The 13,358-nt window shown below is 42.2% G+C and overlaps 1 protein-coding gene across 6 annotated transcripts; it reads right to left on the minus strand.

Annotated features, from left to right (window-relative positions):
• Positions 1-857: 857 nt before the first annotated feature.
• On the minus strand, positions 858-12,660 carry esrp1 (epithelial splicing regulatory protein 1). Of its 6 annotated transcripts, none has more exons than XM_086218524.1 (16): positions 12,306-12,660; positions 11,805-11,948; positions 11,566-11,682; positions 11,149-11,260; positions 10,566-10,709; positions 10,080-10,134; positions 9,870-9,980; positions 9,647-9,779; positions 9,505-9,547; positions 8,565-8,884; positions 7,674-7,898; positions 7,339-7,591; positions 5,970-6,150; positions 4,390-4,519; positions 3,915-4,004; positions 858-2,445 (listed from the first exon to the last, which is right to left on the minus strand). In XM_086218524.1, exons 1-16 carry the CDS (start codon positions 12,435-12,437, stop codon positions 2,311-2,313), a joined length of 2,325 nt encoding a protein of 774 aa, XP_086074650.1. In that variant the 5' UTR covers positions 12,438-12,660; the 3' UTR covers positions 858-2,310. The 6 variants fall into 6 exon arrangements, with proteins under 6 accessions (XP_086074650.1, XP_086074652.1, XP_086074651.1 ...); XM_086218525.1 differs by having other exon boundaries at positions 859-2,445; positions 7,351-7,591; XM_086218529.1 differs by having other exon boundaries at positions 2,309-2,445; positions 3,882-4,004; positions 7,351-7,591.
• Positions 12,661-13,358: the final 698 nt, after the last annotated feature.

The raw sequence follows: 13,358 nt of genomic DNA on the forward strand, positions 1-13,358 counted from the left end.
CAAAAGAAAGAGTAATGTAGCATGTGCAGCATACTTCATCCTCAATGTAAAGACTTACTTATTTTACTGAATGTAACTTTTAATTAGGAACGCAATTATACTGGTAACTCACAGTACAATAACCACACACAGTTTACATTAATCATGATTACAACAAGGGGAGGAGCTCGGAATTTCAACAGGAAGAATCCTTTTACAGAACCAAACTCGGGGATGGTGATCATCTGCCTCGACCAGTTTTGTCAGAGAGAGGAGGGGTGGGGGATGCAGCATAATGGAATTTCACACATCATTTGAAATTTTTTTTATTTTTTTTAAATTAAAATTTTCTTTGCACCAAAGTCAAGCTATTTCCATCTGAATTCTTATGTTTTACTCAGGCAGCTTTGTGCAAGTTGTCATTTGACCTTTCAAACTGAGCTAAAACCATTCCACCAATCCTAGTTTCCTTTTCAGATGTGACAAAAGCTCTGTCTGATTAGTAAAATATCTTCTTTCACACACCATTTCTCTGTAAATGCAACAATTGGCCAACAATGGATTCTGTACTTTAACATTTCCTGCCAAACTGAAGCTGCTAACATCCACATAGACAAAAAAAAAGGCAAGTTTTGTTTGCGTGGATACTAATGATGTTGCTATGCTGGTTTAGACGGTGTGTTTTTGTGAGTGGGAGAATGTGTGTTGAAAAAGGACCAAGTTGGGTGGGGTTGCACAAGATTATATTACACAATGCCAAATCTTCCCTGAGGGGGCCTGACATGGTTTTGTCTGCTTTCCTTCCCTCTTCCCCCTTCCTGCTCCAGCTATTCTTTACTTTTTCTACCCTGTGAAAGCCCACCATCCTCTCAGATATTGTGAGTCTGAGTGACAATAGTCCTTTTGCCATAATGTGTGTGTGTGTGTGCGTGTGTGTGCGTGTGTGTGGGAAACACAACGGTAATCACTGAGGACAATGTGAGTTCCAGGTTTTGCCTTCAGCCGTATCCTGTCATCACCAACTCCACCTGTGTTTGCGCCCCTGCGTTCCGCACTAATGTGCAGCAAATTCTCTGACATGAACTGCATGAAAGGTAAATAGTGAAGTCAAGATGATAGAGACCGGGCCTTTTCATGTTAGGTTTATTTTTTCAGCAGGACGTTCTGAGCAGGAAGATCAAATCCCACCGTACAGCAACATGGAACCTGAACTGTAACATTACAGGGCACAAATGACAGCTAAATTCTTTAGCTCTTCATGTTCTCTTTCTCTCATCTTGCAACCCACAAGTTTTATTTTATTCAATCACATTTTATGACATCAGTGTAAATTATGGAGTGGCGGTGGCGGTGGTGGTGGTGGTGGTGGTGGTGGTGGTGGGGGGGGGGGGGGGGTGATGGGAGGGACAGCTACATCTTTGCTGTTTGCTGTTCCAAGGTAAATTATCAACTCTGGCTCCTGAGATTCACTCAGTAAGATGAGAACTAGTGACATGAGTGCTCTTGAAGAATGCACCCTGTGGTAGGGTTACCGAGGAATCGGGCTGTCCTCTGTTTGGCGGCGAGTCCAAAACAAAAGGCTGGACGATACTGGTATGACACAACATGAAACAAACCCACGTAGGGTGATTACTGATGTATGGAAGTGACATTTTTGTAAGTGAAGGTCCAATGGGAGGATCAGCTATTTGACACACTCACAGTGTAAAATATCTGCTAGAATTCAAAGATACTGCCTTTATATGTATTAGTAGTGTTACTGATTAGCAGTGCATTGATATTTGGCATTATGTAAACATCTTTAAGTTTTACTATTCAATTCTTCATGCACTAAAGCTTGCAATACAATCACTGTGTACAGTATCAAATGTATATAAACACATAAAAACATGTTGCATTATCAAATTAGGCATTAAAACATTGACACGGTCATGCATAATACTACTCATTCTCAACTTGCACACTGCACACACACACACACACACACACACACAAACACACTTTCACAGAGTAGCTTAAAGAAAAGGTTTTGCTCAATTGCTACAAGGTCATTCTTCTCTAGTTTGGCTAACAATATATCATAGCGATTATAATATTGTAACATGTTAAAAAAAATCTCTATAAAGCTTTTAAAATACACACTGTGCAATATAAGACAAAACTGCTATTTTTTTGGCTAAGGCCACATTGGTTTTGGTATAAAATACAATAGTATCTGTTCTTAAAGATATAAATAACACATCTAAAAGAGTACTTTTAAAAACCTAACAAATACATTACAAGTCTTTGACGTGAACCAAATTGTCACATGACCTTTGTATATGCATGACCCTACAGAAGGGTCAGATCCAGGTACTGTCCCGCCGGCTTGGTCATGACAGCGGGGAGGGACATTAGAGGGGCATCAGCTCCGTTGGACTGACAAATCAGACTGCTGCTCAGGAAAGAGAGGGACTCCACAGGAGTCTAGTGGGAAAAGGTGGGACAGAGAGAAGACAGTTATCTGGGGGTAGAAGGGACTAGTTTATGGCCCCAGCACCAGATGTTACCCATCACCCTCTCAACCGCCTGAGGCTGCACCCATTATTGCTCGTCTAGCGTGCTATTGTACCAGAATAGAAGCAACTGACCATTTGCCAAAGCTACTGAACAACACCTCTATTCTGGTGTGGCAGAAGATTTAACTCTCAAAATTCTGACTAGCCTACCAGAGATGCTGCATGCCGAATAAAGAGCAGAATAGACTGAGTCCATCGGTCTAAAACGAGCATAGATCTCATTAGTGGATATTCTGGAACCAGTATTTCCCTTTTGTTAGCAGCAAGCTAGCTAAAGCAACACTTTGGCCTTCATTTATCACTCTAGTGCAGAAAAAAAATACTCAATTCTGAGCACATAAATATCTCCCAACAGGGTTCACATGTGATTTATGAAAACTGGTCACAACATACATATGATGTGACAATGATGATGATGATGTCACAATGTTGAATGCCACGGCTGAAAAAAAGTCATAAGTGTAACACCCCAACGTATTCTGAGTTTAGGAGCATCACCCCTGGAGTTTCAGAAGTGGAAACTGAAACCCTCATGTCACCGGTCCAATTGAACACACTGCAGCGAACAGAGTTGACCTCATCAATTAACCCTTTAACGGATCGATAGACAGAGGGGCGAGTGGCTTTTACTAACCACGTCTATGCATCATTAAGGGGTGGGGGGTTACACAGATACGTCACTGTGTCCACGTACAACACAGATAAAACTTAAAAAGTGTTAGCAACTCAAAGTCAGCTTGCATCAACAAGCTGAAGGTTCACAGTTGGTGTTGACTTGTTGTGCTGTAAAGCCTTACACACTTCTTGTTGGAGATTATACGTCATCTTGGTGGCATCATTCTGCCTATCAATTGTCCACATAACATCAAATAAGATTTTGATGCTGTTCATTTTTTTGGTAAAAGAGTGACCTAATGTTGCTTTAACTAGATATGCTAATGATAAACACAGTTTCTCATCTGTTTTGGATTTTGAAAAGAGCTTGTGAGGTGCCTTTTACCCCAGGCAGTGGGTTAGTTACTGGTCAATCAGCCATTAGTTGTACACTATCAAAGACTTTGTGAGAAGTCAGAAATGTATTAGATAAAGCAAACTGCAATGAAAATATCCTACAGTCAGCAAGAGAACTGCAACCCATCAAATAATGTAAAAGAATATCAAAGAGCTTTCCCCCAACCACTCAACCCAATTAAAAGGACCCATCTGTTGATTCTATTTGAGGTTAGTGAAAAATCCAAACTGGAAATGTCCTGGTGAGCCCTGTAACACACGGTGACCAGTCATAATAACCCAAGCCACACTAACAAGCACCGTCCCCTCACTGTGGCCTCAGCTAATCCTTACCTGCCACCTGCCTCAGACACCTTAAATACACACCCATTCTTTGGGCTGCGTAATCAATGTCCTGGCCGGGTCGTGAGTGTGCACGGGCATGTGGGCGTGCATGAGAGCATCTTCGGGGACATACTGTGGTGTAGGTGAGAGGAGGAATAGCAAAGACAGGGGGGCTGAGAGACAAGAATCCACTCATACACTTACCAAAAATAAAAAAATAAAAAAGCCATGTGGACCCATGAGGTGTCTCTTAAGTTAAATAAGACTCAAGTTCCTTAAATTCAAGTCTAAGCAAGCAGTACTGCGTGTGAATGACAGAAGAGGGAGAGTAGACAGGCTAAACTTGTTTGATGGCCTCGGGGCAAACACAGTGGATGCCTGACGATACACACCCACAACAGAAGGAGATTTGAATACCTCTCCAGAGGTATGTGAACACTGAAGGTGCAGGGGATTAGCAGGAATAGGAACTGCGTTGATAATCCCTTATTGAGCATTTTTTTGTGCTGTATCTTACCTGGTAACCACTAATGAGATCTTTGACTCCATTGCTGTTGTAGGTGAGACCCGGCATGCGCACCAACCCCCCAGGAGACGTGAGAGAAGAGGGGGAGGGGAAGAAACCCACGGTAGGAGAGCCAGGTGGACTGGAGGGAAAAAAAAGAGGAGATAAAGATACGCTGTTCTCCTGAAAATATCTAGCTCACTTGAAATCAGCATGTTTATCAGCAAACTTATAACATGGGAATCACGAGACCATGAATAACTTTAGGCGTCATCTAAAAATGGCCTGCTTTTTCAATGACGAGAGGTTGAACATGAAAAAATAAAAGTCACTGATGTTTACCGAGTTCTCTGATACCGCAAGGTTCAGTCATTAACTACCCTTGCCCCAGTCTTTCTCCTTGGAATGACACAATTCAAACAAACAAAAAGTCTTCCTCCTACTAAATTCTCCTTTAGCTAAACGACAACATCACCCTCGTGCATGTATGTAGGCATTGGCGTAAAAGTTGGGAATTAAAAAAAGTAAACAGAAGTTGATTCAATGTTCAATATAATATAAATACTCAGCGGAAGCAACTCTATATTAACACGGGGATTCCATGAAAAAATATCTGTTTATCTCTGACCAACTTGCTTTTAATTTAATACAACGTAACTCACAAGTTCTCAAAAAAGTGAAAAATTAAATGAACACTTTAACAAATTGCTTACATTTTAAGGGAAACCCTATGCACCTGGTCCAGAGTCAGCCAGCACCTTTGCTGCATATCAAAGTTCTTTCTCTCTCCTTACTTCCTGCATCAACACACTCAACTTTCTTATGAAGTTATTCATTTCAACCCATATTTACTTATCTGAGTTTGTTTGAGTTTGACGCCAAAAATATCCTGTCAATGAAAAGAAAATCCTCCATTCAAGCTTCAGAACAGAACCCCCATCCATCCATTTTCTATACCGCTTATCCATTATTGGTCGCGGGGGGGTGTTGCTGGAGCTGCCCCTGCTCACCCTGACCCACAGTGTCTCGAAAAGAGACCGAATGCATTTTTACAGGCAGGCAAAGAATATTAAACTGAAGCCAAACTTTACAATTATTAATGACTTGTGAAGGTTCATGACTGAAACAGGGTGGAAGATAAGGAAGTTCGTACACAGAGGATCACATCATCGCCTCAAATGGGTTTCGGTCTTATTAAAAAGAAAGCAGGAAAGGAGGATTCATGAATTCAAAAGATAAAATTAGCAAAAAAAACTTACTTTGCCTCATTACTTAAAAAAATATAGGATGGGATGTGAAATTTCAGTTTATTAAAAATTTAATGTGTTTTTTAGCCAAATTTTTCAAAAACTGGAAAGTAACATTGAAGTTTGATGTGGATACAGGATCACTTAAGATTATTAAAAAAAAAAAATTTGATAAAAGACACAAACCAACAGTTCCATGTCCTTCCTTTCAGGCCACTCTGAGCCCTCTAAAACAATGAGTAGATAAGCACCAAACTCCAAGTTGGACCCTGGTTAACCAGGTTTCCACAAATGGATGGTCACTTGAGTGAATGCATCAGTCTCTGCTCAGCTGCAAAGGTTTACCTGGGGTAGTAGGCTGTGTAGTTCATGTAAAGCTGAGCTGAGGCGGGGTAGTAGCCATGCCCTGGCGCCAGCGGACGAGGAGTTAGCAACACTTGCCCAATGGGAGGGTAGAGGGCAGCAGCAGCCTCTGTAGGTAGCACCTGTGGTGCAGGGGTGAAGGAGTAGGACGGTGGAGATAAACCTACAGGGCAGAGAACAGAGAGAGACAGAAGAGGTAACCACCATTGCAAGGACACAGAGTCATGACGGTCATTGTTTGTTTCATTCAAATTTGCAAACAATGACCACCATTATGTGGTTCCTGACAAGGACGTGTATGTGTGCAAGTCTGAGAAAAAGATTCTCTTCTCTATTGGTAGGTTCTGACATTGTCGTCAGGACCCCTCCCCCTCCCCATAAAGGCCTCTGGCTATTTACTTGATGGGTGGTTATACAGAACAGTGACTCACTATTTGACATTTTTATCTAAACACAGATAATTAAAGTTTCATCTTGTCCCATCTCAAAGCAACTCAACCTCACCATTGGAACCCTGTGTTGTATCCTTTCGCTCACAACACTACTTCAATTAAGGACTTGCTTGTGTGGCTCTAAAAATTATGAACGACAAGCAGATTTCCCTGTAAATTGTTCCTTTACAGATGTTTCATACACTGTCAGACCATGTTTTATGGGCCTGAAAGGTTTGTGATGCTAATTTGGCATTTTTGGATATAAAGAGAGAAGGACTACAGACACAGGGAACACAGCTCTTCACAGCTTCTATGCACCAGCGTCCAGCTCTGCCCACCTTTCCCACAGCTCCATTGATTGTACAAGCAGTGGAGACGCCTGAGATGCGACGCTCTACTAAGACCGAATCCCACAACCACCACTACCAATCTGATTAGACTGGAGAGCTGTAAGCCATTTAGCCAAATTGTAAACTAGTTGAGACTTCAGCTGTGTTGCTTACACTTTTCCAACCCTTCAGATTTGTTTTGGATTACTTCAGCAGCAGTAAGAAAGTCAAATTCAGAAGGAGCATTTCAATGAGAATGTGTGAACACAGGTCCAATTAGACAGATTAAACAATTAGCACATCAGGTTTATCAGAGCATGCAAACTAGGAATGAATCACACTACATTACAGAGAAACAGCGCGCCCACACGCACGCGGGCGGGCACACACGCACACACACACACACACACACACACACACACACACACACACACACACACACACACAGAGTTCTGAATCTCCTTGTTAGACCAGTGCATCTGTCCTCCCACAGATCTAGATTGGAGAAAACCCAGCAACCCTGCCCCCACGGCAGGAGCCCACCTACCCTGCAGTCCCGAAGCACCCCCAGCTCCCAGCAGCACTTACGTCTGGACTTACATGGCGGCGGGCTGAGCCCTGTCTCACTCCTGCTCCGGTTGTGTGTGTGTGCATGCGTGTGTGAGAGCGAGCCTCCCATCAGCACAAGGCCCATCTCCTCTGCACTGCAGGGAAACACCTCTACATATCGGCTGTTGGTCCCACGCTGGCTGGACATCACGTGCTTGTGGAGCCTCTGTGAGGCCTGAAGTGCTCGTTCTGCTGAGGTCATTTGGATAAAGCAGTCACCCGATGGACGACCCTGAAAACAGAAGACCCAGAAATGATCTTCTCTATGCCACAAAGCAGGTGAATGATTTCATCTGTGCAGCTATTGCACATACCTGCTGGTTGAGGACCATGTGTACACCATGTGGTCTGATATCATGCGTAAACTCGCCCAAGAAGGTGAGGATGTCCTCTATGTTCGCAGTGTACGGCAGCCCCCTCAGCCTCAGGCAGTCCCTAACACCTCCAGGAGGGGGCAGGAGAGACATGGTGGGCAACACTGACACCAAGGGGGGCGGGGCCACAGGGATCAGAGGAGCCGATGAGTACCGGTTTAACACCTAAAACATACAGCAAACATCACCAGTAATGCCTGGAGCAAAACCCATCGAGATCTCTCTCTCTGAGTTTAGTTTCAGAGGCCTTTCTCCTCTTGCTCATTCAAGGCTAAAACTACCTAAATTATACACTTAAGCACAATAACGTACCAATAAATTGTTAAAATTCAGTGAATACAGAATCAGGATCAGAATTCTGATTGGTTCATTCTATGTACAATATTAGCCACCTTTTCATGAACTTAATGTACAACAAGTCAGCACACAATCCAGAAGTGTGTTGCCATGTGAGACAGGAGCTGGTTTGTCGCCAACAGGACACTGGCATGTTTGCATTTCTCAAGAGGACCCATAAAACTGTAGACTGTCATGCATATAAACTTGATGTCAGGTTTTTTTGTGTGTGCTGTAATCTTAATACTAGAGGACGATAAGAAACTTAGTCAGTCAGACAAATCTGTTAAGATTTAAAGGACAAAAGACAGGGAGAGTTAGTGTGTACCTACAAGCTAAAGGGAAAAACAGTCCCACACCCTTAAGCCCTAATTCAGTAATTCTGACAAACAACTCAGGAAATAAACATAAAACAAAGAAACTCTCTCAAAAACACACACACAATAACGATCCCCAATCCCCGACACTAGTCATCCAGGTGACACCCTGACATACCTGTTGAACCTCTGCTGCTGTACTTTTGAACAGCTCAATATATCTCCTCCCAAGGATTTCCTTGTGTTTCCTGAGAGCACACTGAGCATGATCCTCGCAGGCGAATAAAACAAAGGCGTCACCGGTGGGACGTCCATCTGGGTAGCGAACAAAAAGGATGCCGTCCTTGTCACCGCTGACCGGACACGTCTCTTTAAGGCCATCCTCCGGCGAGAAGAAGTTGAGCACCTGCTCGTGCGTGGCTGTGAAGGGAAGGCCTCGCATCCTCACTATGATCTGGTCTTCACGGGACAGGAAAATCGCTACCTCATTGGAGGTTCCTGGCATAGGACACAAGAGGAGGAAGACACTTTTTAACCACAACACAAGATGAAAATACGATCACACTGCAGATACACACCAAAACAGATTGAATGCGGTATCGGGCCTCATTCATGACTCATCAAATTTGTTCTCTGGCATTTTTTTTAGTTATCTTTTAACTGTCAATCACCCAAGTTTTCAAATGTATTACTGTTACAAGACCACAGATGTTCAGTGCAAGGAGTTACAAATACCCATCAGGCTTTGCTTTCTTTCTGTAAGACTAAATTGAGAGCTAAAACAAAGTAGTGTGGAACAACCCATCACGAATGAGGTCCGCTGTTACTCGCAGTTGTATTATAATGAAAAAAAAAATAGATTCAAACAAAAAATTACGTAAATTTCTGCCCTTTTTTTTAAAAACACATTAACAGAAAAGATATGAGTTTATTATGAAAAAAACTGTGTGTGGCGCTCATGTTGTGTCATGACTGTGCACGATCATCATGTTTCATCTTGTTCAATGTTTATCTTAAAAATAAATCATGAATACGTGGCTTCCATCCAAGCCTCTGGACATCTAGATACACCATCAATGATGTAACCTCCGCAGGAAGTGTCACGTCATGATTCTCACCTCCTGCTATCTTCAGGAAGTCCTCTCCTGTCGCCTTGTAAACCTGCAACACAAGTTGAAGCAACAGTAATGTTATGAGGAGAATAAACTTTGGGATTTTGTGATGCTTTAATTCATATATAACTTAGTTCAGACAGGTTACCTCAATGTATCTGTTGCCCATATGATGTTTATGCCTCTGCAGCGCCAGGTCTCTGTGCTCTTCACTGACAAAACGAACAAGAGCTTCTCCATTCCTCCTCCCCTGAGCGTTGAGACACAACGCAGCCCCTCCTCTGTGTATCATTAACAGCATACAAAAAGTTATGACACATTATTTCACCAATATGTGAAATAAAGACAATGATCCTCTTTACTTTACTGACTTGGCAATGTTTAGTCCTCTGAAGAATCGAGCTATGTCTTGGTCGGAGGACTGCCATGGCAACCCCCTGGCTCGGATCACCGTGTTGTCAGACACTTTCTCCATCTTACTGCTACACACACAGAAATAAGAGCACAGCGAGAGTAAACCAGGAGTTCATTTCATAGCCTGAGAATAAAAAGAATATTTGTCTTGAGCAAACTTTACTCACCAAGTGCCGGTCTCAAACTTCTCACTAACTCTCTCGGGGTTAGAGAACGTGTGGCCTTTAATGAAGAGGAATTGAAGTTAGATAAATGCCTTTTGAAATCACAAATGACGGTGACATTTAAAACTGGAACTAATTACAGAACCGGTGTTTTCTTCAGCAATTATTGCTCATTAACTGAAACAATACCATGGAAATGATTTTATTCTCATTTAAATTGGAAAAACTCTTTAAAATGAAAATGATGTTATTTTTGGGAGGTATTTCTATCAAGATGTTTGTTGAAAAATCGCATGCAGGCGGGACACTCTACAGCAACACAATATTTGATGTAGACTATAATATTGACACACAATTAGCCTTTAACAGATATTTGGCCTTATTACACAGCAAGGGTAACACAAGGGACAGTTGAAGGTCATCACACAGGAGATGATGGGATCAAGGCATTTTTGAAAATCAGTAACATAAAATAATAAAGGTACTCACAGAATGGCTCAGAAAGCAGCGCAAGTATGATACTGGCCATGATCTGGACCTGCTGTACTGCAATACCTGGGGGCAATACTGCTGCCACATCCAGAGACGCTGAGGATTCCCATGTGGCAGGTACATCAACAGGTATACTAAGAGCTGCGGTGGCAGCAGTCAAGGAAAAAAAACTAGGAACAACAACAACAACAGTCCAAAAAAGACCCAAGAAACTGTGGCATAACATGAATTTTAGAGCTTCCAAAGAAAATGGAGTCAAATGAGGAAGAAAAACTATTAAAGGTCGGAGACAGAAGGAGTGAGTTGTTAGTAATCCTGTTCCAGTGGGTGTGTGTGTGAGGTTGTTGGCTAAACACACTCTTTCACTGAGCGCTTAGTAAGGTGTTGCCATTGTTTTCCTATTTGCTATTTAAAACCTGCGAGTCATGCAGCCAACACCCGGTGGCAGCTTGTACCTTTCTAGTATGTGTTTTAGTAATGTCACGTGCTCATTATTTTACGTTGTAAATACTGACAGATGACACACATAATACAGTATATAACACACATCAAATATAAACACGAGACATGTAAAGGATACACTCTGCCATGGAGTGCACATTCAAGGCCTTGAGGTCGGATGAGGGGAATTGCGTCTTGAACTCTTTCCGGAGGTCAAAGAAAGAGTAGAAACAGTCCGGGACCAGGATGCTCTGAGAAGGGAGATAATAAAGGAGGATGTGAATGTGTGGATAATCAACAGCTGACGTTTAACTACCACCGCAACCGCTTTGAAGGTGAGGGAGAATCTCACGCTGCACTAGCACGGTATGTACATGGGTGTGTGTCATAAGTACAACTCTGCTTAACAACTTTCACAATTAATTTTGAACTCAGCTGGGAACGCAGCACCTGGCACCACACAATCCTTTTTAACCGTTTGAACTGTGGAGGTTCCTGAAGCCGGAAGGTGACATCCACTCCGGCTGTGAGGCTTTCACCCACCCAGCTCGCTCACCTTGCTCGCGGCCTCGGGATGAATCACTTGACGAATGTGGAGCTGTCCGTCTGTACATAAACACAATGACGTGCCTGCACCTGCACTGTTCACCTCATTCGTCAGTTGTAGGTGAAACTGCAAACCCAGATATCGCACATTTAGAAAAATAATGACTGGCACACAAAACAATGAGCCTCTTATTAATTAATACATAATAAAGTACTTTATTAATATCTTATTTTCCCAGACATCATTACCATATTCAAAGCTGCCTCCAGGTTGGCAGCTGTAAAGACACATTCTGCTCCGGATCCATTCTCCTCCTCCACTACATCCTCCTCTTTTTCATCTGTCAAATCTGAGGGGTCAGGCTTGATGAGGAGCTCATTCACCTTGCCAGACTGGTTCAGACAAACGAGAAATCGTCAGTCTTGAAACTAAACCAGCTGCAGGCTGACATCATGGGGTTAAATGGCCGTAGTAACTAGGTTTATGACATCGATATGATCACACAGAAGAGTAGTGTCGTTAAAAAAAACAGATATTTGCCCTCTATTTGTACAATTGACAGAGCAAACTTGTGTAGAGAGGAACTCAACACTATTAAAACTTAATACATTGTTAGTGAGCTACATATTAACATGAAAGCGGCTCCTTTGTATTCATTTTTTTCGTTTAGCGTACCAACATTTCATCAAAACTTTGTGCCCTCCTCATTACCGTTGTCATTATCAAATTATACCGATTTTGTTTTTTACCTTTTTGTTCTTCACATCCACCTGCTGCCAAACCAACCGCACGAGCTCCTTCTCGTCAGAACCCAGAAGCTCTCCGCTCGCGCCAGATGTGGCGGCGCACACCACCACCAGGTAGTCTACCTGCCCCGTCATTTGAGCTCAAACAGGCTAGTCTAAAGCTAGTCTATCACTACACAAAACCCCAGGAACGACGGCTAAGTATGCGCCGGCGAGGAGTCAAGAGACACAAACACCTTCAACACCTGAGCGTCAAGGTGAGCTCCGTATATCCAGGTTTTCGTCGCGTGTGTGTTTTTACGTGAAGCCTCGCGGAGCCACCATAGCGGAGAAATGGCTGAACGCTCACCGTTTTTGTAGTGCGTCTACCTGTATGACCACGTGACTCTCTACCTGAAACCTCCCTCCTTCAGGTGGTTCGGACGTGGCACAAGGAGAACAGAAAAGCCGATATGTGTTGAATATTTTTCATCCTATGATTTTTTTTTAAAGGCGCTTACCTATTATCTTGTTTAAAGTTAGGCTTAGTACTAACATTAACATTATATTCAACTCTACACATGATGTATGATTATTTTAGGGGATTGACAATTGGATCACTATTTTATATTTTACCTGAATGTATCTGTTTTAGCCCTCTATTTAATTACATTTAAAATAGATTTTAAAAAAATCATACTAGCTGTGGCTGTTTTTTTCACATATATATAGTTTAAAACACCCTAGAAAACAGCTATGTATCAAATGTATTTCTATTCAAGTGTGGGAAAACAACTAAAGCTATCAATTTACTGCAAAAAATATAAAAATTCACAGTAATAAACAAATAAACAAACAAACAAACAGTATCCTGAATAAATTGAATTTATCCTGGCTGGAAATGCTCCTACGTTTATTGACTTGTTATTGCTATGATATTCCCCTGGCAACGATTTGCAAGAAGATAGTAATCATTAACTTCACTTTCCAATGAAGTTTAATAGGAATAATGAAATAGATATTATGTGTCCTATATGTTTTTCTCTAATAATAGCGAAATTTTATCAGCAGCACCTG

The sequence above is a fragment of the Aulostomus chinensis genome, chromosome 11, assembly GCF_037954235.1.
Source record: "Aulostomus chinensis isolate RoL2024-O1b breed Wild chromosome 11, RoL_Achi_v1.0, whole genome shotgun sequence".
Classification (NCBI taxonomy): domain Eukaryota; kingdom Metazoa; phylum Chordata; class Actinopteri; order Syngnathiformes; family Aulostomidae; genus Aulostomus; species Aulostomus chinensis.